Genomic DNA, 24073 nt, shown 5'->3' on the forward strand with positions numbered 1-24073 from the left:
TTGGTTTTGGGGGATTGACTTATTTCACTTAGCATGATATTCTCCAGCTCCATCCATTTAAGGCTGAGTAATATTCCATATTGTATATATACCACATTTTTTTATCCATTCATCTGTTGAAGGGTACCAAGGTTGGTTCCATAGTTTAGCTATTTTGAATTGAGCTGCTATATACATTGATCTGACTGAATCACTGTAATATACTGATTTTAAGTCCTTTGGGTATAAATGGAGAAGTGGGATATCTGGGTCAAATGGTGGTTCCCAACTTCTCTGTTAATCCCTGTGTGGCCCTTTAAGCAGACCTCCTGCCCAACCCCCACTGGGAGACAGGGAATGGGGTGTTCTGATGGCCCGTGGTGAGGGAGGTCAGTGAAAGACATGTCACTACTGAAGATTCTAGAACTTGAACCACATCCATTAAATGTTTTGAGTTGCAAATAATAGAAAAACTCCAAACTGACCTCAACAGTGCTTATGGTATGTTATGAAGTCCTGAGGCATGGTGGACTCCACAGTTACATGATCAATGAATGACTCAGTGATGTCATTATCAGCTTAAGTGATTTCTGACTCAGGCTCTTCCTCATTCCAAGTCAGATATCCTTCAGTATGGCTTCCAGTTACAATTAGGGGCCCCAGCCAGCATCAGTACTACCTAGACTTTCCTACCATTGGATTGGGCCTGCTTAGGTCATGTGACCACCTCAGAAACAATAACCATCATTACTACACAGCAATTAGGACATCATTATTTACCCTCAGATAAAATGATGGAGTCACCTACCACATAGAGCCTGGTGGAAATTTGACTAAAGTGGGATCCCCTCAGGAAGGAGTGGGAGATGGATGCAGGGTGGTCAACCAACACTGAAATCCAAATAGTATTTCTTAGTAAGCAAGCATGGGGTTGGATAAGATGGAGAGGCAATTTCTTGCCAGAGGTAGAATTCTTCCTTCTTGGTCATAGCTGACCAAGATATAGAAACAAATTTGCAAAGGCTGTTCTTCAGGGACCAAGCACATACTATGGACCAGCCCTGTGATTGACTTCTAGTTATATATCAATAATTATAAGTGTTGTCATCAGCTTTGCATTGCTGTGACCAAAAGTCCTGAAGAGAACACCCTAGAGGAGGATAAGTTTATTTTTGCTCATGATTTCAAACGTTCTTGGTTGGATTCATAGCTCTGGGCCCAAGGTGAGGCAGAACATCATGGTGGAAGGGCATGGCCAAGGAAGCAGTTCAGACCATAGCAACAAGGAGTCAGAAGGAGCTGTGCTCATCAGGGATAAAATAAAAACCCAAAGTCATGCCCTCCAGTGACCCATCTCCTCCAATCACACCCCACCTTCCCAGTTTCCACCCCATTAATCCATAGGTTATAACTCTCACAATTCAACCATTTTACCCCTGAACATTCCTCATTATCTCACACATGAGCTTTTGGGGGACACCTCATATTCAAACCACAACAATAAAATGAAGGTCATTCCTCATGAACTTCTAGACAGGGAGACTGGCAACAGAAAAAAATAATGTATAATATATCAAAAAAGAAAAAAGGCAAGGTAATGGGGTAAAGAGAAATGGCAGGAGGAGAGTTAGGTTGGTATTTGAACAGGGACTTGAAGGGCATCATGGAATGAGTCAATGTGGTTTTGTGGAGGAAGAGTGTTCTGGGCAGAGGGGAACAGCATTTACAAAGGCCCTGAAGTGGGCATCTGTAGCATTCCTGGGGAGTGAGGAGGTAGACTGGAAGAGAGTGGCAGCAATGAGGTCAGACAAGAAGCTGGGCCAAGGCACACAGGTTCTTGTGGGTGTGGTAAAGACTTACTCTAGTTAAGTTCATGATAACAGAGAACATAATTAAAGCAGAAGGCAGCCAGACCCTCACCCCGGCTCTGCCTGACTCTAACCTTGACTCTTGCTCCTCTCTTCCAGGCCATGTACATGTTCTACGCACTGGCCATTGTGTGTGATGACTTCTTCGTCCCCTCCCTGGAAAAGATCTGCGAGGTATATGCTTTGCATTCTCACTGTGTCTGATTGAGGCCTGGAATGGGAACTGTGGCTGAGTATGTTCCAGCCTCCTTGCCCACATCTTGGGAGTTTTAGATGCCAGGCATCTGCTTGCTTGAGAAAGGACAGTAATCGCACAAAAGCTCCATCAGTCTACTTAGCACTTTATGACACCAGTGGAGGGCTGGACTTTAGCCTACGTGGCCAGCTTTCCTGCTACATTTGGCCATAACAGATACTGTCGTCCTTTGGTGTCCATGGCAGGTGGATCCAAGGACCCCCTGAGGACACCATAATCCATGGAGGCTCAAGTCCCTTGTGTAAAATGGTGCAGTATTTGCAAACAACCTACACACACACTCCTATATAATTTAAATCATCCCTAGATGACTTAAAATACCCATAAATTATAAATGCTATGTAGATAGTTGTTACGCCATGTTATTTAGGGAATAACTACAAGACAAAAATCTGTACATGTTCAGTACAGATGCAATTTTTTTTCAAGTTTTTTTGATCCATCATTGGTAGAGTTCACAAAATCAGAACCTTCGAATATGGAGGGTCGGCTATCCTTGTGTTCTGCTCCCCCATTTTCTTTTTCTCATTTAAATCCTGCTTTTCATTTCTATCACCTCCCCCACCTTTCTTTCCCCTGTTTCCTTCTGGTCCTTTGGTGAGCCATGGGGTCCTCACAGGGTGAGAACCCCCAACACACATACTCCTGTCAATCATCCTCTCTCACATATGTACAGAGATGCTCTGAGCTCTGGCCTGAAAGGCACTGAGATGAAAGAATTGGGCACAGAGCTCAGGAAAATGTCTGATAGAAATCATCACAGTGAATACCAGGCTGAACAGCAAGTCAAATGCCTTTCATCAAAAAATATTCAGCCTATCTAGAGTTCTCTCATTCTCTTGTCTCTTTCATCCCATTTTCTGTTCTGAAGTACAGTTTCCTTTGTCTGGAGGCTTTGCATTTTATTTATTTATTTTACTTATTGTGGATTCAGAATCTCAGTTTTCAGAAAGACTCACTCCCAAACACTGCCCATCCGAACTCCAGTTTCTTTATGCCCGTCGTTAGTCCTCAAGACTTGGGACCCCTTCCCTTTCCTTTCTCCTCCCCACAGCATCTGATTCAGTAGGTCTCAGGGGATGAGGGAGAAGAGGACCAGAATTTGTATTTTTAATAAGTTCCCAGGTAATGCTGAGGCTGCTGGTCTGGAAAATATACTTAGAAAACCATTAACTTACACAGCTTCTTCAACACCCTGGATGTTTGCTAGTTCTTTGTCTTTATAAATAAGTGAATAATTATTCCACAGTAACCCTGCAGAGGATGTAGAAGTGGGTTCCTCTGTGCAGTGGCAGTAGGATAAGGAAAGTGAAGAGGTGTCTGAGATGTAGGGTACACAGGTGTGGAAGTCCTTGTCACAGTGATTCAGCCCAGGGCAGTGTTGCCTTGTGACAAAGGGGAGGAAGAGGAAAGATTCAGCACCTGTACTTGGAGTCACTTGTGACTGAAGTACAGTTGTTCCTCAGTATCCATGAGAGATTAGTTTCTGTTCCCCATTGGTACCAAAATCCTTGGATGCTCAAATCCCTCATATAAAATGGCATAATATTTGCATATAACCTGCACATCCTCTCATGTGCTTTAAATCATCTAGGGATGATTTAAAATACCTAATGCAACATAGGTGCTGAATAAATAGTTGTAAAACTTTCTTGTTTAGAGAATAATAACTAGGGGGAAAGTCTGTAAGTGTTTGGTATTATTGCAATATTAATGCAATCTTTTTTTCTGAATATTTTACATGTGAGGTTGGTTGAATCTGTGAATATGGAACCAGGACTCTGATGGTTGACTCTGCCAATGTTTGGTGGTTTATTTTTTATGCAAAGCAAAATCACTCTGTCTCTTTCCCGTGCAACTTTATTACTGTTATTAGCAAAGGTATTATGACCTATAAATATATATATACAGGTTGTCACCATGGGTTCTAATCTATTGAGGAAATCCATAGAACCTACCAGCAAGAATGCACATGCCCTTATAGAGAGAAGCAATCAAAGAGCTGGTGAATGGCAGAAAAAGAGGGCAGAGGTGAGTTTTTAAGGAAAAGGTTAAGATAGGAGGAAAAGGAAAAAAAATGTTGAATGGGGGAAAATTATGATTTTTCTTGTGATGTGTTGGAAACTGGCTCAATTGCTAAGGGAGTATGGTGTGAATATGCTCACTATCTCTTTAATCATCCCTCAAGCCCTACAAGGTAACTACAATTATTCCCTCTTTAGGAACAAAGAAATAAGAGCTCAGAGACATTGAGCATCTTTCCCCAGGCCTCACAGCTAGTTAGGAGTGGAGTCAAGATCTGAACCCAATGTAGCTCAAGCTCCATGGACTCTTCATAGCTGTCACCACTCACCTCTTCAGAGATGAGCTTGTAGCAGGCCATGGTTTGGTCACAACTGACTCCAACTCCAGTGCCCATAGACACCCAGGAGGGATGGGCACAGAAAAGGGACCCCTTTTCAAAGATCTCCCTGCTCCCACCTCCTAAGTCTGGTCTTAGGAGCAAGATGCACATAACGAGAGAGGATATATGTCTCCTGGACAGATAGTGTGGCCCCGTGGACTTTAGACAACCCTAATTGCTTGGCAAACATCATGTCTGTGAATGGTGATGGGATGGGGACAGAGTTATAGCAGTTCAGAGATCCCATGTTTACATCTTCTGAGAGAGCTGTGATCAGTTCTCTCTGGAACTATATTTTCCTGCCAGATTAGAAACCACAGTGCTAGTCCATCCACAGTGGCCTAGGGGACTACCTGGTCCAAGGCCTCTGCATATCCTTTGTTCTCCTTAATTTCCCATTAGTGCTTTGATAGTGTGTGGTCAGTAGTTGCCCATAAACTAAAACTGTGGGTGGAGAGAGAAACTCAAAAGAATGTTGTTTGCATCTTTTGTGAATATGGCTTGGGAAAGAACTCCATATTAAACAGTAAATCATAGCCGAAGGGTAGATTCTCTCTCAGTCTCAAATACTTTTAAGTTGAAATCAGGAAAAAAAAAATGGAGGTTGGAGGGAGGCAAGGAATAGGAAGTGGAAGAGAGAGAAGAAGATACACTTGATGATCCAGTAAGCAAGTGATGGGTCAGGTCCTGGCCTTTGCAAAATTCCTCTTCATGTCACCCTCATCACCTGCCTGGACCTCAGTTTCCTCTTTCTTCTTGTGTAGATTAGAAGTCTTTAGATTTTAGTCTTTAGAACATCCAGGAGGTTCATTGTGGGACACAGGAAGGTGTCTGGAGTGTTGAGTGATCCTATGTCCATGGGAGATAGAGAATCACATGCCCTGAGGCAAAGAAGGAAAAGAGGTGTTTCAAAGACAAGTGAAGTGAACAAAAGCCCAGAAAGATGAAGGACCCCAGTGATGGCAGCCCTGGGTCAAACAGAGGGTTATGGAGAGAGGATGAAGTTGAATGGAGAGGGTGAGAAGGCTTTCCGGGCCAGGTTGAGGTTTCCAGGACAGCAATGGGTCATGGGGCATGGTCCATCCCACATATTAAAAACACCAAGCTAAGCTCTTCCAGGCCAACCTCTATGCTAAAGGCAACGGAGGTAGCCAGATGAAATCTAGCAATCCCAGGGCTTACAGGACACAGAGAGCTTCCCAGATGATAAAGTCCGCCCTGTGTGCCTTCAGGTTCCATATCTAAGCATTCAACCTCAAATCAAAAATATTTGAGGAAAAAATTGCATTTGTACTAAACATATACAGACACTCTTTCTTGTCATTAGTCCCTAAATAATACAGTATAACAATTATTTACATAACATTTACATTGTGTTGAGAATTATAAGTAACCCAGAGATGATTTACAGTATGCTGAAGAATGTGTGTAGGCTCTATGCAAATACTGTCCTAGTTTATATAAGGGACTTGGCATCCAAGGATTTTTTTGTGTGTCCACAGGGTTTCCTGGAACCAATCTTTCTGGATATGAAGGCTGACTGTATACACAGAGGGCTGGGTGATATTGTGGATAATTGGAGAGTGCAGAGAAAAAAAGGGGGAGAGATGGAGAGCTCTTCCTGGGATACCAGGAAGAGCTTGTACTTAGAGGAAAGGTCTCATTGCAAAGCATTTTAAGAAAACATATATGGTCAGAGAGCGTCTGAGCTACCAAACGAAGAGAGGGAGAACAGGGGCTTGTTTCAGCTCATAGTGAGCCTGAATGTCAGACTGGGATGTTAGAAATTATGGCATGCTCAGAAGGGTGCCGGGGAAGACTTTCCATGATTTGGTGGTATTTAGAAATCCAGAGGCAAGAAGACCCCCTGTGTAGTTATTCTAAGAGTCCTGTGAGATGTTGCCAGGGCTGGAGTGGATTAGGGAAGAGAGAGTGAGAAATGAAAGGCAATATGGAAGAAGAAACAAACTGACTGAATGAAGGAGAGTAACAGGCTATGAACTCAAGCTTTGGAGGCTACAGCTAATGCCATCATGGAGTCCCACTGGAAAGAACCACAGCACTGCAAGGCTTGTAGCTCATGGTGAGTCTGGGCAAGACAAGTGACCCAGGAAGTCCAAGCTCTGAGTAAGGCTGCCTTCCTCAGACTCCTGCCTCATTGCAACTGGAGTATTCAGGTATTCCTCACAGGCACACCTTTCAGTGTTGAGGTTCCATCTTGGAGTCTCCTAAAAACTCTGTGTTTAGCTATTGAGTCCAGAGTGAAGGGACCTAGGGACCTAGGATTCCAGATAAAATTCCTTAACCAGGACTCCTGCTTCAGTCCCTTGCCTAGCAGCCAGTGGATCCAGTGACCTCCACAAGACCATGCTGCCCCTCTATGGCTGAGCAAGGAAATGCAGTCACTGGGAAAAAGGATGATGACATTCCAGATGGACATGTCTTTGCTGGAACTCCAGGACAGAACTGGCTACGTATTGGCAGCCAGTATCTTAACTTTCTGCATCATGATAGAAGTCAGAAAAGCTAAACATTCTGACCAGCCCCTAATTGTATTTGTCTTGTCTTCTTGCAGATCACCTTTGATTTAACAGGCAGGGTAACCTGGAGAGTGTTGTGTAGACCGCAGCAGAGCAGATACCTCATCACCTTTCCCCATCTCAAGCCCCACTCCTGCTCTGCCAACCAGGGTTGAGGACCCCATCAAGGATGGGGAGGGAGTTTCAGGAAGGTGACCACCATACACACACCCCCAGAAACCTCCTTTAAGCCTTAGAATGAAAACTCACAACCTCATTTTGCCCAAGATCATCAAAAGTATTGCAAAAGAATCAGGATATTTCGCATACAAATCTGGATAATCAATCTCTCTTATAAAATCAAAATGTCTGGCAACGCTGAGGGAACTGGGCAATGCTGCTATTAGGTTGGAGGTGAATGCTTATCATTGCCTTACGCCTATCCTCCACTGACCCCACAGCACCCACTCCACTACTCCTGACATCAGCATTGGGGCATTTGGATTGGGGACCCCTCCTGTAAGAAAGATGCTAAGAGGAGTTTTGGTCCATCAGGGGGTCCAGCAGGAGTGGTCCAAATCTGGAAGGATGGGAAGGAGGCTGAGCAGTTCTGAGCTCAACCCCCAGGTTTCCTTCTCAGGAACTGGAACCTCAGAGTCACAGCCACCTCTGTTCTCAGGTAGAATCCAAACTCACCTGTGCTTTGTCTTTGCTCCTCTGTAGCGCCTTCACCTCAGCGAAGATGTGGCAGGGGCCACATTTATGGCGGCAGGCAGCTCGGCCCCAGAGCTGTTCACATCAGTCATAGGTAGGTGATTACCTGAGGGATATTTCAGCTCTTTCCTATCTGGAAAAAAAAAGGGGGGTACTGGGGACAGGTGAAACAGGCCAGGGTTGTCTTCCACTGTTAGGAAATAAAAGTCCAGGGCTCCAACATCAACCACCCTGCTATTTTATTGACATGATGCTTTTGCAATGCATGACCATGTCCCAGACCTAGCACTGATGATCCTATGGGATAGTCTCCACTCTGTGGATTAGAAAGCTTCCTCCAACCCTTGGCTGTTTCCTGCAGATCCTGAGAAGAGTCTAGCAGTTATGGAAGCCCCCAGGCCCACCTTGGAATGCAATTGGGCCACCCCAGGCAGGCTGATGTTGGATCTGTGTTTCAGGGGTCTTCATCACCAAGGGCGACGTAGGAGTTGGCACCATCGTGGGCTCAGCCGTGTTCAATATCCTGTGCATCATTGGCGTCTGTGGGCTCTTTGCAGGGCAGGTAAGACTGACAGTTCCTCATGATGATGGAGCAAGGCTTATGGAGAAGAAGTGGTGAAGTTGAGGCAGGAGATGGTCTTGTTGGAGCACAACTCACAGTGAGATCCAGCAGTCTTGGGCAGCGGTGATTCAGGGCTTCATACCTCAGGAGGCTGGACCCATGGAAACTGGACACTGTCCGGCCATCCTTAGTCTCCAGCAAAATGGGATATAGAATTCCCAAGTCCACATAAATAATTAACCAGCCTGAAAGATACAAGTCCCAAATTCAAAGGTGTCCCACTCATTTGATGGGTTACTGATCTGAACTAGAATAACATAAAATAATTTCAGATCTGATTTTGGCTGAGAGAATATAAAATAAATAAGAGAGAAAGAGGAATTGGAAAAGAGACAGAATGTCTTCTACCAGAAACAGTTTAGTACACAGCTTTTCTTTCTACCGGGACAGAGAGGAGCATTTTATTTCCGTGTCTGCTTTAGCTTGTTTTGGGGATCCAGAGGGGTTTCACAGACCTCCCATTTAGCTAAGGAGATTATCCTGATGCTAGGGAGTCATAAAGGTCTGTGTCCTTTATGAACACTTGTGTCTGTTTTAGGAATTTCTTTGAAGTCACCAAAGTGTAAGGCTCCTGAGCAGCCACGGGCAGTGTGTTGGAGCAGTACCAAAGGTGTGCAGATTTTGTGACTGTCCTACCAGCTCTGATGGTCTAGTTCATTCACAGGGACTTTGTTCAGAAGCACCGTAGTACTGAGCTCCCTGCCCAAACACCCACAACTCGGTGTCTTCTAGAATAAGTGACTTTGAGAATTCGATTGAGGGGGCTCCACTTCTAATACTGAGCAATCTGGTGATGCTAAAAGGGTAAGGAAAGCACCTGCCAACCCTCTGACACACTCTTTACCAGGCTGTTTCATTTCTCAGCAGCCAGCTGGGGCACCCTATGCTGCCCATCTCTCTAACACTAACTCTAGTGTCTCCACCTCGCATACACTACAGCACACCATTGCTCTATCTATGTCACACATTTTACTACCACCATCTTCACATCCATGGATTTTTCTGGGATGCCTGGTGTGTTAGTTACTCCTGAGTGATGGGCAGGGCGACTCTTTGATCTCATCAGGAATCAACTCCAGGGCCCCCAAGTGGACAAGTTCCTTCTGACAAGGGACTCCTGGACAGCTGTTCCTGTTCATGATCATTGAACTCTGCTCAACTCACCAGACTGAATGCTTTCTGTTTTCTCGTCCTTCTGCTCAATAATCTGTCATCTTAGATTCTTCTGGACCCATATAACAGTGCTTTTTAATTTTCATACATATGTGATTATCACCAAAAATAAAAGTCTCCGTCATGCCCTTCAGTGCCAGTCACTCTCCACTGACTGTCCTCTGCTTGGAGACCTTCTCGTTGCCTTCCAGAGATGAATAGTCACACCAGTAGAGTCTGTTGCTATTAGCACTCTCTTAATTAGCATTGTCACCATTAGCAATATGATTATTAACCTGGCCGTTATTAGTGTTGTCATTAGTTCATTAGTCATTTGTACCTGGAGCCTAATTCAAAAGCAAGCCCAAAGGGGGAGAGATAATGTAAAGAAATGAAATAAATGACTGGGTGGCATCTAGTCAGTGTCACACAGCTAATTACTTATGAAATGACTTGAATTTATGTGTGGGGCATAATTCATCAGCAACTCAGTTCATCACCAGCTTGGTTGGAACACCTGCGTCAAAGGCACGTGGCTGCCTGCATGTCAGCAAATGCTGGTATCTGTCACTCTATCCCTCCAGAGGTCTCTGCAGGTTTATTCACAATCCCACACAACTATGAAGAGAAATAACCAGAATCTTTGTTGAAGAAGCACACAACATGATTCTGGGTGCCAGTCCTTGCTTCTGAATTTCCTCACCCTATGCCCACAGAGATTTTCAAAACCATCCAGTTCTCCTTTTTAGGATTTTGTGAAATCCCTAAACTCTTCAGAGGAAACAAAATGATGTTTTGGATGCACCATTACCTGGGGGAACAGAGTGGCCTGGTAGCACCTGGCTCTGCCATTGCTGGCTATGAGACCTAGGAGAAGTGACTTCAGCTCTATATGCCTCATTTTTATCATCTACAGAATGGGTATAAATTCACTTTCTTCCCAGCATTGCCATAAGGATGAAACCTAGCAGGTTCAGTATTAATAGCACCTGACCCTCACAGTAAGTCAACACAAGTTGGATACCACTACCAGTAGCCAGAATACCAATAACTCTGGTCCTGGCTGCCAAATGCCACACTAGGTCACTGTGGTAATTGAACCACCTCTTGATGGAATTCTCTAAGAGTCAGACCTTCAGGGTTCCCAAGGATATGTATTGGGAAGGAAAGGGAAGATCAAGGAGAAGGTCTTCTAAATGCAAATGAAAATAAAGAGATATTGGTAGAAGGAGGATCTCAAAGGACTAGCACTTGCTTCTGTGATGTCCTGTCAGTGGATGGAAAAGAAAAATCAGTAAGAAATGAAAACTGTCCAGCTTCCCATGTTGAGAAACCCTCCCAGGTGATTAAGCCCGAGCAGTGGAATATTATGGCAAAGGATGGAAACTGGGACTTGAAGTGATTAATAAATCCAATCATGGGTCTCACTTAGCATTACTATTTATGTTGATCTGCGCTTTCATTTGGTTGGGAGAATTACCCAGCGAGCACCCGTGGGCCTCTCTCTAAGCATTTCAGCATAAAGGGCAGTACATGACGAAGTCTGTTACCCATCTGAAATTAAAGTAATTAAGCTGTAAGGTTTGAGCTCCTGTCTCAATTAGGGTTTTGATGAATTCAGTGTAATTAAATGTCTGCTGTATTTGCAGTTTGCAAACATACCCAATGCTTCAGTGTTCGCCTAAGGTGCTCGGGGGAGTTTTATGGGACAGGAAGGAAATTGCTTCTTAGAAAGTGGTTCTTGGCATCCTCACAAGGCATTTTGCAGGACTGTGGTCCTACCAGTTTTCTTTATTTAAAAACAAAAAATAATAAGGACAAAGAGAAAACACAAAGCTCTGGATGCAACCTACTAATGTATTTTGCATATTGCAATGAAAGGGCTTCATGCCAATTTTGTAAAACAATGAGCTTATGAATTTAAATCCACCATTCAGAGCATGTTAAGCTTTAAATACATAACCACAAACAGAGAGTAAACAGTTTAACTACATCCCAGATTAGGACTTTCATATTCCAGTTATTATGGGCCGGCAGATGGCTCCAGTTTATTATAAAGAGCTCCTACATTAGATCCTGGCATTCTCCTAATGTGCCTGATGTTCTTTGGCGAGGTCCATCTAATCTTGGCTGGGTTTGTTTTTCTTCAAATAACACCCTGTCTCTGCTGGATCATTTACGCAAAACTTAGCAGCACCCAAAGGTTTCACATCTGAATTGAAATTTGCCTTCGTTTGGGTATCCCCAAAAGGAGATTCTAAGCAAGGACTTGAGTGCAAGTAATTCATCTGAAAGGTAATCCCAGGAAATGCCAGCAAGACATGGAGGAAGGGAGGCAGAGAAGAAAAGGCAACCAAGAGGCGTGTGTTAGATAGCAAGTTATCATTGTGGGCAACTAGGATTTAATCCCTCTGTGGGAACTAGGAAAGAATGTGGTACCCAAATATCTAAGAGACCTCGTGTAAAAGGCGGGGGAACTGGGGTGTTATCCACCAACTCCTGTCGCTTATTGGTTAAGGACTCCTCTTAAAGAATGTGAATTCCCCAGCATTCCAGCTTGCTGAGCACAGACAAAGTAGATTTGAGGGCCCAGAGAAATCCCTCAGCAAAGAAATATAGAGGTCAGGAGTTACAAAGATCTGAAATGGTAAGGTGCGGAGATAGGAGTGGACCATAAATGTTTGCTGCAAATTCAAGAGCAAGGCTTTAAAACAAGACACCTGTGGGGTTTCATCTTCATTTCTACTGGAGGAACACAAGCATTAGTACCAGAGAATTAAGAGTCTCCATTTATGTGTGATCTATCAAAATGTATAAATGCATTCTACTGCCATGTACAACTAATTAGAACCAAAAAAAAATTTTTTTAAAAAGAGTCTAGGGCCAAAACATCTTGCATTTAGAGAATTTCCTCTAGTTAAAAATAACAACTACCATTTATCAAGTGTCTTGCATGTGAAGATAATATACTCAATACTCCTTAATATACCCATTGAGCAGCACCCAAAGGTTTTAAGAAATGCACCCATAGAGTTTTAACATAACTTTATTCTTATTGACTAGCATATAAATGGATACTAAGAATCCAGTGAGGCAGTTAAGACTAAAGTTGACACATCTTCTGAGAGCAGAATCCATTCTCTTTCCATATAGGGCACCTTTACTTAATAAATCTCTAGATGCATTATTTCGGTCCTCCGATTGTCCTGATATTTTGTGTGTGTGTTTTTTTTTTTTTTTTTTTTTTTTTTTTTTAGAAATTTAGGGTGTAGGATCTGGGGGCAATGCAAAGAATGTACACATCCGCAAAAGAATGGACAACCAAGATCAGTGACAGAAGTATTCAACCCAGCCTAGGTGCATCTAGAAGCTTCTGTTCTAATCAGATGATATCTCCCACAGCAGGACTCTTGCTTCCACCAAATACATAGAATATTCAGATTATACACAGTAGAAGACCCACACCAGTTTACCCTGTACCACTCAAATCCCAGCCATTGTTTCTCACACAAAACCCAACACATCACCTATCATGTCTAATTCTGGGAATTTTTCAGATTCCCCAAGGGACTGGGGGAGTTTCTCCTGGTGTCTTCTACAAACTGCCTATCTCAGGAGGCAAATCCCTGTTAGAGCAGATCCCCATGTGTCAGACCAGCTGACTCAGAAGAGCAGCTGAGCCTGCTCGAACTCCCATCTGCAGTCTCCGCTGTACTCCAGTTCTTAGACCAATGCTGGCTGTTACGGGTTGAATATGAAGTGTCCCGTGAAAAGTTCACGTGGCAATGCAGCAATGTTCAGAGGGGAACAGTTAGGTCCTGAGAGCTGTAACCTCATCTGTGGATTAATCCATTTGATGGGTAAATAATTTAAATTTATTACTGCGTGGCAGGTGGGCTAAAGGATGGAGGTCACTAGAAGCAAGCCCTTGGGAATGCTTCCTCTCTCTCTCTCTCTCTCTCTCTCTTCCTCTGTCTTTCTCTCTCCTTCCCTCTCTCTTTCTCCTCCCTTCCACCCCTTCCTGACTGCCATAAACTGAACAGCTTTTCTCTACCACACCCTTTCACCATGACGTTCTGCCTCAGCTCAGGCCCAGAGCAATAGAGTCAGTCATCCACAGAATGAACCTCTGAAACCATCAGCCAAAATAAACTTTTCTTCTTCTGAGTTGTTTTTTTGGGCATTTTGGTCACTGGGGTGAAGAGCTGACTATTGCACAGGCCTAGAGGACAGGCAGTCCCGCAGCATGAATAGTTCTCTTTCGATGCCTCAGTCCTACAACTGTCCATCTGCCTGAGGCAGTCTTCCTCACCACCTCCTACTAGCTTCTTTCCCCTGGTTGTTTCTAACCTCCTTCTCCCAAAGTCAGGTCCTGGCAGGGCCCCACACCTGATCTTCCTAACACACTGTTGTTCCCAGGCCCAAAGTTCCATTAAGGTCACCTGCCCAGCTCTGCCCTGCTCCACTTAGATTGCCTCTACATCTCCATCCCACATCTCTGTGTCAGCTTTGACTCTGTCTCATAGAACTTGTTTCAGGCTTGTTCTACTTCTTTGAAATATCTCCTAAAATCAGATTCATTCTCAGATCTACATTTAGATTAGCTCTGAGGCTCTCAGTTTCAAGTAACCAAAAACAAGTAACAAAACAAAACAAAACCTCTAACTGGGCTTCTTAAATGAAGGGAATTTATTAGTGTCTTTTGAAAAATACAGAGGAAAGTGGACATCAGGTATGGTGTGGTCAGGGCTCCTGTCCCATTGTTGTTATTCTCTAATATCTTCTGTTCCCTTTCTCAGACTAGTTTTCCTTTATAGCAGAAAATGGTTGTAGCAGTTTCAGGTTTCATATTCACATACCACACAGGCTGAGAAATGAAAATGTCTGCTTGCCCACAACATCCCCTAGCCTTCACTTAAACAAAAATCTGAATGAGCCAGCAGGAGTCACCTGACTAACCATGCTGGTGAAAGAACCAAATATCCAACTGGCTAACATTTAATCAAGAACCACCACCCATTTATTTCTTCTCCTTAGAGATAAGATCAGTTCTACCCTGAAATTCATAGTTTTGGGTTCCTGGTTATTATACAAAGCAGAGATAAATAACTATGGGGCAAAATCTATGCGGTATCATGTGCTACTTCGAGGACTGTTTTTCCTGTGCAAGTATCACACAGATGGTAAAATACACATAGACCTACCATAAGGGTTTGTATGAATATATTCTCTCATTTCTTATGAGCTAATAACCTGGAAGAGGGATTACTGGGTTGTGTGTGTGGTAGGTATGTTTGTATGAAACTACCAAATGGCTTTACAAAGAGGCTGAGTCATTTCATATTCTCATCAACAATGTGTGAGATTCTAGTTGCTTTGCATCATTACCAGCACTTCGCATTATTTGTTTTGCTTTTTTCATTTGTTGTAATGTTAGTCATTCTAGTGAATATGAATAGCAGCTCATTGTACGTTTACTTTGTATTTCCTTGACGAGTCATGATCTCAAACATCTTTTTAAATTTATTTTTATTGTAAACAAATGGGATACATCTTGTTTCTCTATTTGTACATAAAGTAGAGGCATACCATTTATGTAATCATACATTTACCTATTGTAATAGTTTTTGACTCATTCTGTTATTTTTTTCTCCCCCTCCACTCTTCCCACCCCTCTTTTACCTCTATACAGTCCCTTCTTCCTCCATTCTTGCCCCCCTCCCCCTCCCATTATGTGTCATCATCCACTTATCAATGAGATCATTCATCCTTTGGTTTTTTGAGATTGGTTATCTCACTTAGCATGATATTCTCCAATTTCATCCATTTGCCTGCAAATGCCATAATTTTATTATTCTTTATAGTTGAGTAATATTCCATTGTATATATATACCACAGTTTCTTTATCCATTCATCAATTGAAGGACATCTAGGTTGGTTCCACAGTCTGGCTATTGTGAATTGAGCAGCTATGAACATTGATGTGGCTGTATCTCTGTAGTAGACTGATTTTAAGTCCTTTGGGTATAGGTCAAGGAAAAGCTTTCTCTCAGCAAAGGAAACTATTAGCAATGTGAAGAGAGAGCCTACAGAGTGGGAGAAAATCTTTGCCACGCATACTTCAGATAGAGTACTAATCTCCAGAATATATAAAGAATTCAAAAAACTCTACACCAAGAATACAAATAATCCAATCAACAAATGGGCTAAGGAAATGAACAGACACTTCACAGAAGATCTACAAGCAATCAACAGATATATGAAAAAATGTTCAACATCTCTAGTAATAAGAGAAATGCAAATCAAAACTACCCTAAGATTTCATCTCACCCCAATTAGAATGGCGATTACCAAGAATACAAGCAGCAACAGGTGTTGGAGAGGATGTGGGGGAAAAGGTACACTCATACATTGCTGGTGGGGCTGCAAATTAGTGCAGCCACTCTGGAAAGCAGTGTGATTCCTTAGAAAACTTGGAATGGAACCACCATTTGACCCAGCTATCCCACTCAAGCATCTTTTTTAAATATTGTATTTAAATTTTAGAATCTAGTCATTGCAATATTCTATAAAGCAAAATGATAAGACATGATAGGTAGATAACTCATAGTGAACATTGTACTTTATAAAATGATATGAGAATATTTAATTTATTTCTAGGACAAGATAGATCCTTAATCTTCTATTTTTATTCTATTTTTATTTGTCTACATGACAGTAGAATGAACTTTGACACAATATACATAATAGAGTATAATTTCTCACTCTTCTGGTTGTACATGATGTAGAATCACACAAGTCCTGTAATCATATATGTACATAGGGTAATAATGTCAGATTCATTCTACTATCCTTCCTTCACCCATACCCCTCCCCACCCTCCACTCCCTTTACCTAATCCAAAGTAACTCTATTCTTCCCTAATGCCCTGCCCCTTATCACTAATTAGCATCCACATATCAGAGAAAATATTCAGCCTTTGGTTTTTTAGGATTGTGAGAATAGCAATTATCAAGAACACAAGCAACAATAAATGTTGGTGAGGATGTGGAGAAAAAGGTACACTCATACATTGCTGGTGGGACTGCAAATTGGTGCAACCATTATGGAAAGCAGTATGGAGATTCCTCAGAAAACTTGGAAAGGAACCACCACATGACCCAGCTATCCCACTCCTTGGTTTATACCCAAAGGACTTAAAATCAGCATACTAAAGTGACACAGCCACATCAAGCATCTTTTCATGCACCTATTTCCCATCTTCATTGGCAAAAAGTCTGTACAAATCTTTACACATGTGTTAATTGGGGATTTTGTCCTCCTATTACTCCATTGTCCAGGAGGTCTCTAAATCATTACACTCAACTGCTCCTTGGAGTCCTTCTGTCCAATTTATTTTTATTTCCAAATCAATAGAGAGTAAGACCATTAGAAATGATTTAGAGTGGTCATGGCAATGTTTTATTAGTCTTGTTGTTTACATTTGGGCTTGCAAGAGAGGTACTCAAAAATAGCACTCTTTAATGATGTGGAAGGAAATAAAAAGGTCACCTCCCTTGTGTCCAGCAAACTTGAATGTAGCAGTAATGGAGATCTAACATGCATCATTCCAGAAATGTGAGGAGGAAAATGAGAGTCCCTAGCAGCTGGAGATGAGCATTCCTTTCATGTAGTTAAGCCTCAGGTTGCTCCAGGAAGAGAGTTGGAAGTCACAGCCTATGTCCTTGGAAAGAGTGTCCACAGTTTTGCCACAGACTATCAATACACAAGCATCACCTTACAGTCACTGCAGCTGAACATCTACCCAAGAGGAGAGTCCATCTTTGGGGCACAAAGACATTTCTTTCCAGAACATAATGATGCTCCCATTGCCCTACAATCATAGACAAGTGGGGCTCGTAGCAGGAATCTACCATTTTTGCTCATGCTGAAGTGAACCAAAGCCATTCCATCACTTTGTAAAAACACAGAACAAGGTAGACAACACCTACCTTGTTGATGTAAAAACACAGAACAAACTGCATGCAATCAGGCCCTCTCCCCATACAAGCAGCTGAACCAGAGTTGAAAGATGAATGGAATGAGAGAAAAATCCAGCCTGTCTGGCAGATGCTTAGTTTTTCTTAGGCTTCTCTTTAACAGATGCATCTATGGGATTTACTTTGTCTCAAGCACTGTTCTTGCACCTGTACCTATGTTCTCTTTTTTGATCCTCAGATAACTCTCTGAGGAGGACAAAAGAGGAAACTGAGGCCCAGAGAGGTTAAGGAATGTGTCAGTCACAGAACTGAAGAGTTGAGAGTTTTGGGGACTGCAGTGGTCTAGCCAGCTTCACAGATGGTACATTCTCTCTCAGGTGTGGCTCAAAGCATTGATTTAGAGCCCAGATCTTACACCCCAAGCCTCCCTTCCCTACTTCAGCCATCCTCACTATTCTTTCACAGCACAGAGCCTTCCTATCACCTTAAAACCCTCCTCACCAAGGAAACAGAGGGTCATGGTGGGGTGAAAAGGGAATGGAGAACCATCACTTGCCTCCTTCACCTTCAACTTGGGACTATGTGTGGTATTGACCAATCTTCTGGTGGACTCATGCCATCTTGGCTATGTATGTTCCTCCTGAGCTCCATGAAAGCTGCCACATGGACAAAATGGTGGCAGGGAGACCAGGAAGAAGGCCTCTGGTAAAATCTGAATGGAGTTTTCAGCAATAAAGACATTAAGAAGTGCTTACTTGACAATTTTTTTGGAGGTGAACTTTGCTGGAGTGTTTCACTGGACTTAAAGTTTTTTGGAAGTGACACCAAAAGGATTTACTGATGAATTAGAAATGGTGATGATGGAATGAGATAAAGCATGGGATACTTCAGAATTTTTGTACTGAGGAATGTAAGTGGGTCAAGGAATATTTATTGATTCCACCAATGTCTACAAATTAGCTACAAAAAATCAGGAGGGTTTGTTTTAGAGAACTAAAAGAACTAGTTTGTCATTCAAACTATTATGAAGTCAGTCATTGTGTGTCAGGGTCATTTGGAATGGTCACTGATGTAAATAGTGAGATTTTTAATTCTTTAATTAAAATATCACTTTTAATTTAATTTTAATTACAGAAACCAAAGCTGTAACTAAATACTTGATCCTCTATCTACTACTCACCCACACTTTGCTTTTATCACTGGCAGACCCACCCAACCTCCTAAGCAACCTCTCTCTCTCATGATGTCGTGACTCCTGTTAGTAGCACTTGTGGTGAAAGCCCTAATTGACTTCTTCCAGGACCTGGGACACAGTAACTCTTAAACCCTGAATAGCACAGCCTATCTCAAGGTCTATCTGCCTTTGTGAATTTCAAATTGGCAAAGTTTTATGGACCCATAGTGGTCATGATTTTGCATATGTTGGATGCAGGAAATGAACACTTGGAATCTACAGCATTTACTTCATTTGGCTTCACCCATCACCTTCTCTACCCTCTCCTTTCTTCTGTTTCCTTTCCCTGCCAACCCTTGGTCCAGCTAGAGCGTGGATATTTTATCAGCTCATACTAGGCTGCATTGCCATCAGGGTTTCTTTATTCCAGATTCCTTGAGCTTCTGAAAGTCCATATCTCTGCTTGCTAATCCATCAGATAATAAGGACTCTGTGATTTTAAAACACATAAATGGAGGAGGAAACCAAGTGAAAGTTTGTGGGGTTTTTAATATGACAAAACATTTTTCTAGACCAACCCTTCTCATTCCAAGCCATTCTTGTTTGACATTAGTGAAGTAAGACATGTATGCCTTCCTGGACCAACTGCTGTTTCCTGTAGGGTAAATACAGCTCTGCATTTAAATGGAAACTGGGACTGAATCTCCAAGTGAGGGGGAAAAAATGCCATTAGTCTTTCCAGATAATGTGCAGACCATTTGGGGCAGTGGGAGAGCTCATGGGACCAAGTGTCTGGCTTTCACTGGCAAAGTAAGATGGGGTAGAGATTGCCTGAGGCTATCCTTCCCTAACCAAGTGTCCACTTACATGCATGTATCAATGAGACTAAGTTCTCCCCTCCTTTCCCTGCAGTGGATCTGCCACTCCCCTGGAGATGAGAAAGAAAAGCAGCCTCATGTGTGCATTATTTGTTTGAGACTTTTTTTTCTTCCAAGATGAAATTGTTGCTGCATTTGGGGCAGAGAAAATCAGAATTAGAGTAATTGGTGCAGTAACCAGCATCTGGGAGACTCAAGGGCTAGATGCAGCTGTTAGACAACATTAGACCCCTGGCCTTCATCATTTTCAGATCTTGGTCAATGTACCATAAACCTTATTTTTTTTCCACTCTTTTGCTCTGTCTTTGATTACTGCAACATGCAACTTCTAAAAACATGTGTCCCATCTCCCCATAGCATCTTAAAAAAATAAATAAATAAAAGCCACTTTCTTCTGCTCCCAGTTATTATCTACTTTTATTTTAAATTAAAAACAGTTTTCAGATTAATAGCTAATCTTTACTAGGATCTCAGTTAATACAAAATTACATATATTAACTCATTTAATCCTTGTATCAATTCCATGGTGTAGGTACTATTTTTCTCATTTTTACAGATGAGGAAATAGAATCCAGAAAGGGAGGTTGAGACACTTGCCCCAGGCCACACATCCAGGAACAGTAGAGTTTGGATTTGAAGCTAGGCATTCTGGTTCTAAAACGTGTGTTCTTAATCTCTGTGGAGCACATATAAGCCAATAGAACAAAACAGGGCAGGGAGGCCACCCGTGGCAAAAGATTGTAGAACAAACCTCACAGAGTAAAGACGGGCTTGTCCTGGATTGTCACACAGCTCTTCCTGCTGGTCTAGAAGATGATATGTATGGAGTGTCCTTGAAACTTTTTGTATTAGAACCTATTGTTGAAAATGCTGAGGCTGGCTATCCAGGTTGTCATTTCTGAATAAAAAGCATGATTTAGAAACTGAGACTCCCTTTCGAGCTGCATTTATATGTGCCTTGATTATGAGATTTAGGAGGGACTGAAATGTGTGTGGTACTTAAGAGATTCTGAGGCCCTTTCTGGTACCAGTACCTAATACGGCTGTGCTGTGGTACTGTGACATTCTCCTGATGGAGCAGCAGAGGCCCCACCTTCCTTCTGTCCTGTGTTAAAAGCAGTAACCCAGGGTTGATTCATTCAGCCCCTGCTGCCATGGCCTCTGTCCTTTCTCTTGGAAGAGTTAACTCTGTTTCAGGGACAAGGAAGAAAGATTGAGAGAGGAGTAGTCAGATGACTCTTAAATGACCGAGGGGGTCAAAGCTCAGGCCTGTCCCAGGTGAAATATTTATTTTCCTCTTGGAAGCACATTTGCTTCAAAGTCCTTGGATAGTTGGGCTTATGCTACCTGTGAAGGCCAGAAGCTATGTTGAAAGCAAAGAGAATCCCTTCTGAGGGAAGGACTTAGTGTTTTTGGTACAAAGTTGTGAACCAAATCAGGGTAGGAAAAGTGTCACTTTTGTACAGGGGGAGATCCCTCTCACAGCCCTCTCAGCCTCCCCTTGCCTGGGGATCTGGCTCCAGATCCTGCCAACTCAGTCTAGAAGAACTCCCTCCAGGGCCCACCCTTCCCTAGACCAGATAAATTCTGTTCAGCAGTAAAATCCCAGGAGAAACCCTAATAGGGGTTTTTGCATTCATATGAAGATTCAGTAGGGCCTTGGAGACTGTTTTACAATGCCATTTTAAAAAAAAAGTCAACTCTATAATTTCATATACAAAAAAAAAGCAAGCATATCAATCTAAAATGTAATTTCTATGACAGTAAAATAAAAGAATCTTGCACATCTGTCATCTCCCATAAATGAAAATGGATTTTAATGCAAAGTGATTCTATGAGTTTTAATGAAAGCAAATATTTAAGATGTATGACTCCAATTCTGGCCCAGGGCAGAGAAAGTGATTGTAAATATTAGTCATCTTGTATTAAAATGTAGACTAAGTTTTTTTTTTATATGGTTCTGAAGTCTAACTGCCCAAGTTCAAATCTTGGCTGCCCCACATCTTGACTATATGGATTGCAGAAGTTACTTAGCCTCACTGTGCCTCGGTTTCCTCATTTTGACCTATTATGTGAGAATATTAATAACGTCTACCTAAGAGGGTTATTGTGATATTCAGATATGTGTATATATGCAGAATACCTGGACACCTGTCACTGCACAGGAAATGTCCATAATACCTGCTAAATGGTCATTTATTCTACTCAGCACTAAAGAGGAAGGTGCTATCCTTATTCAACTTGATGACTGAGCAAGTGCAGTTTCAAAGACAAAAGTGAGTTATTCAGGATCCTGCAGCAATTAACAAGAAAGCTGACCTCTACATCCAGGTGTGCTTGACCCCAGAGCCCAAGGACTTCCCCTCCACCCAGAGGATACTTTGGTTGCCAACAGCTCCATGAACATGGACATGGCATCAGTCCTTCCTGAGGTTTCCCTGGTCCATGGTGAGGCGCTTCTGCCTGGTTCTCTCCAGCTTCCCCCTTTCCTCACATCTCATATTATAGCTCATCAAGGTGCTTTCTGCCGCTGTTCTTCCACACAGCCCTACCCTCTGTCTGCATCACTGCTACAGACACTGACATGGTCTTTCTGTCCAGAGTAAGAGTTTGTCTGGGAAATGCAGGCCCTCTTTTCCAAGGGGCCTCTTTCCTAGAAGCCCCAGCTCTATTTTTGGGCTCTGCAGCTGCTCTTCAGACATCCCCTGTCCCTTTGGTGCCCCTGATCCGATGCTCTGTCCTGAAAATACCGAAACCTTAGTGAGCGAGAGATCAAGGAGCTGGAATTCCCTCTGTTTGGGGAACAATACCCACAAATAGGAAGAAAAAGCCACACATCCAGAGTCTGGGCATCTGCACCCTCCCTTCCTGCTCCCACAAAGGTCACATCTGACACTGCCACTTTCCCCTTCTCACCCTGCCCTGTTGTCAAAACCAAAGAAAAGTCACCAATGTCATCCTGGTTATTCCACAGAGGACCCAGGCTCAAGGCAGCCCATTTTCAGAGGAGCACTGAAACATGACTCCTGCAAGGGTTCCTGGAGTTTCAGAATGTCTGTTGTTGTGGGACATGTTGGGAGGGTGGATTCCAGCATCCTGCAAGTTGGAGTGTGTGAAATGCTGGGGTTCTCCTGGAAAGAGGGGTGGTGTGAGTTCACGTTTTCCTCAGAACAATGTGATCCATATCCCATATAAATAGTTTTGTTTCAGAGAGTAACACACCACTATATGGGTGTGTTAACAGAGATTTCAGTTGACAACATTTACTTAAAATTAGACTCTCAGAATGTGATTGCAATAAGGTGGATGTTATTCTTATTTTCCACTGGTAATAAAAGCTGAATGGTAATATGAGTAGCAGTATTCATTTTAAGTTATTATTTCTAACATGTACTGAGGGCTCCTGGGTACTGTTTCACTATGTTCTTTACACATATTTTATTTAACCTTCTCCAGAACCCCTTGAAGAAAGTACTATCATTGCCTTATTCTGCAGACAGGAAAACAAAGACATAAATGAACGGTGTCAGTGCCAGTGGTCATCTTGGGGGAAATTTTGACCACCCATTCCACACTCAAACCCCCATTGCTAATAAGGTAATGGCATTAGAAAAGCCCTCAACCTTCTCATCTATCCAGAAAGCTGCCTGAGACTCTCCTTTATAAAGTTGAAGCCACAGCTGGTTTGCATTGCCACCCAAGTAATAGTGTACAATTCACATTTCAGACCCAGGTTTGGTCAATTCCAGAATCCAAGCTGTAGCCTACTCCCCACTGTTTATTCTAAAGCAGTCCCCTACGCTAAGCACAACTTGACTTGATATTCCCTTTTCACACACAGCAATACCCAAAGAGCTCTTTCCATATACACAAAATCCCTGTTCCTTGTCTGTGACAAATGGGTATGTCCAATACAGATGGTTGAAGGAACAGTAGAGACCAGCTCTCCCTGTGCTCATGGGACAACAAATGAGTATGTGGCAATTGAAGGCCAGCTTGCTGACAGACCCTTTTCTGCTACCTCTGGGAGCATCTGCCAGCCAAGGTGAGTTTATCCCCCCCCATACCATGGTTCACCCCAGAGAGATTTCTCAGGAGAAGCTTGGCAAGTACCCAAAGAATATGAAACTAGATCCTAGTAAAAGAAGTCAGGATTCCAGTCTCTTTGGAAATGTCACCCCCTTTCCAGCTCTGTATCGAAGTTTATCCAACAAAACCCCAAGAATGAATTAGAAGCAAAAGGATTCTTAGGTATAATTAAATCTCTGACTCTGATTTGGCCATAGTGGGGCCTGACTAACCAAGTCCTCAGTCCTGCACTTCAATTCTGAGTGATCTTGGTCTGAGCACTCCTGGCCACACCACTGCGTCTGCTCACTGAATAGATAAACTCAGGAGAGCATGAGGTACCCAAACTCTGAAAGCCACAGGAAGCCTCTTTTTCTTTCTGATGGAGAAATTATTTCAGACAGCTTAGCAGGGAATGATGATATATGCCAAAGTTTTGCATCTCCAAACCCTAATTTCT

At 42.6% G+C, this 24073-nt stretch overlaps 1 protein-coding gene across 1 annotated transcript in view; it reads left to right on the forward strand.

Annotated features, from left to right (window-relative positions):
* Slc24a3 (solute carrier family 24 member 3) overlaps positions 1–24073 on the forward strand; it is a 521781-nt gene that overhangs the window by 372908 nt on the left and 124800 nt on the right. Inside the window, 3 exon segments of the mRNA XM_047540120.1 lie at positions 1947–2021; positions 7750–7834; positions 8199–8302. Of these exon segments, the coding sequence (XP_047396076.1) occupies positions 1947–2021; positions 7750–7834; positions 8199–8302 (264 nt within the window).

Source organism: Sciurus carolinensis, chromosome 2, assembly GCF_902686445.1.
Source record: "Sciurus carolinensis chromosome 2, mSciCar1.2, whole genome shotgun sequence".
Taxonomy (NCBI): domain Eukaryota; kingdom Metazoa; phylum Chordata; class Mammalia; order Rodentia; family Sciuridae; genus Sciurus; species Sciurus carolinensis.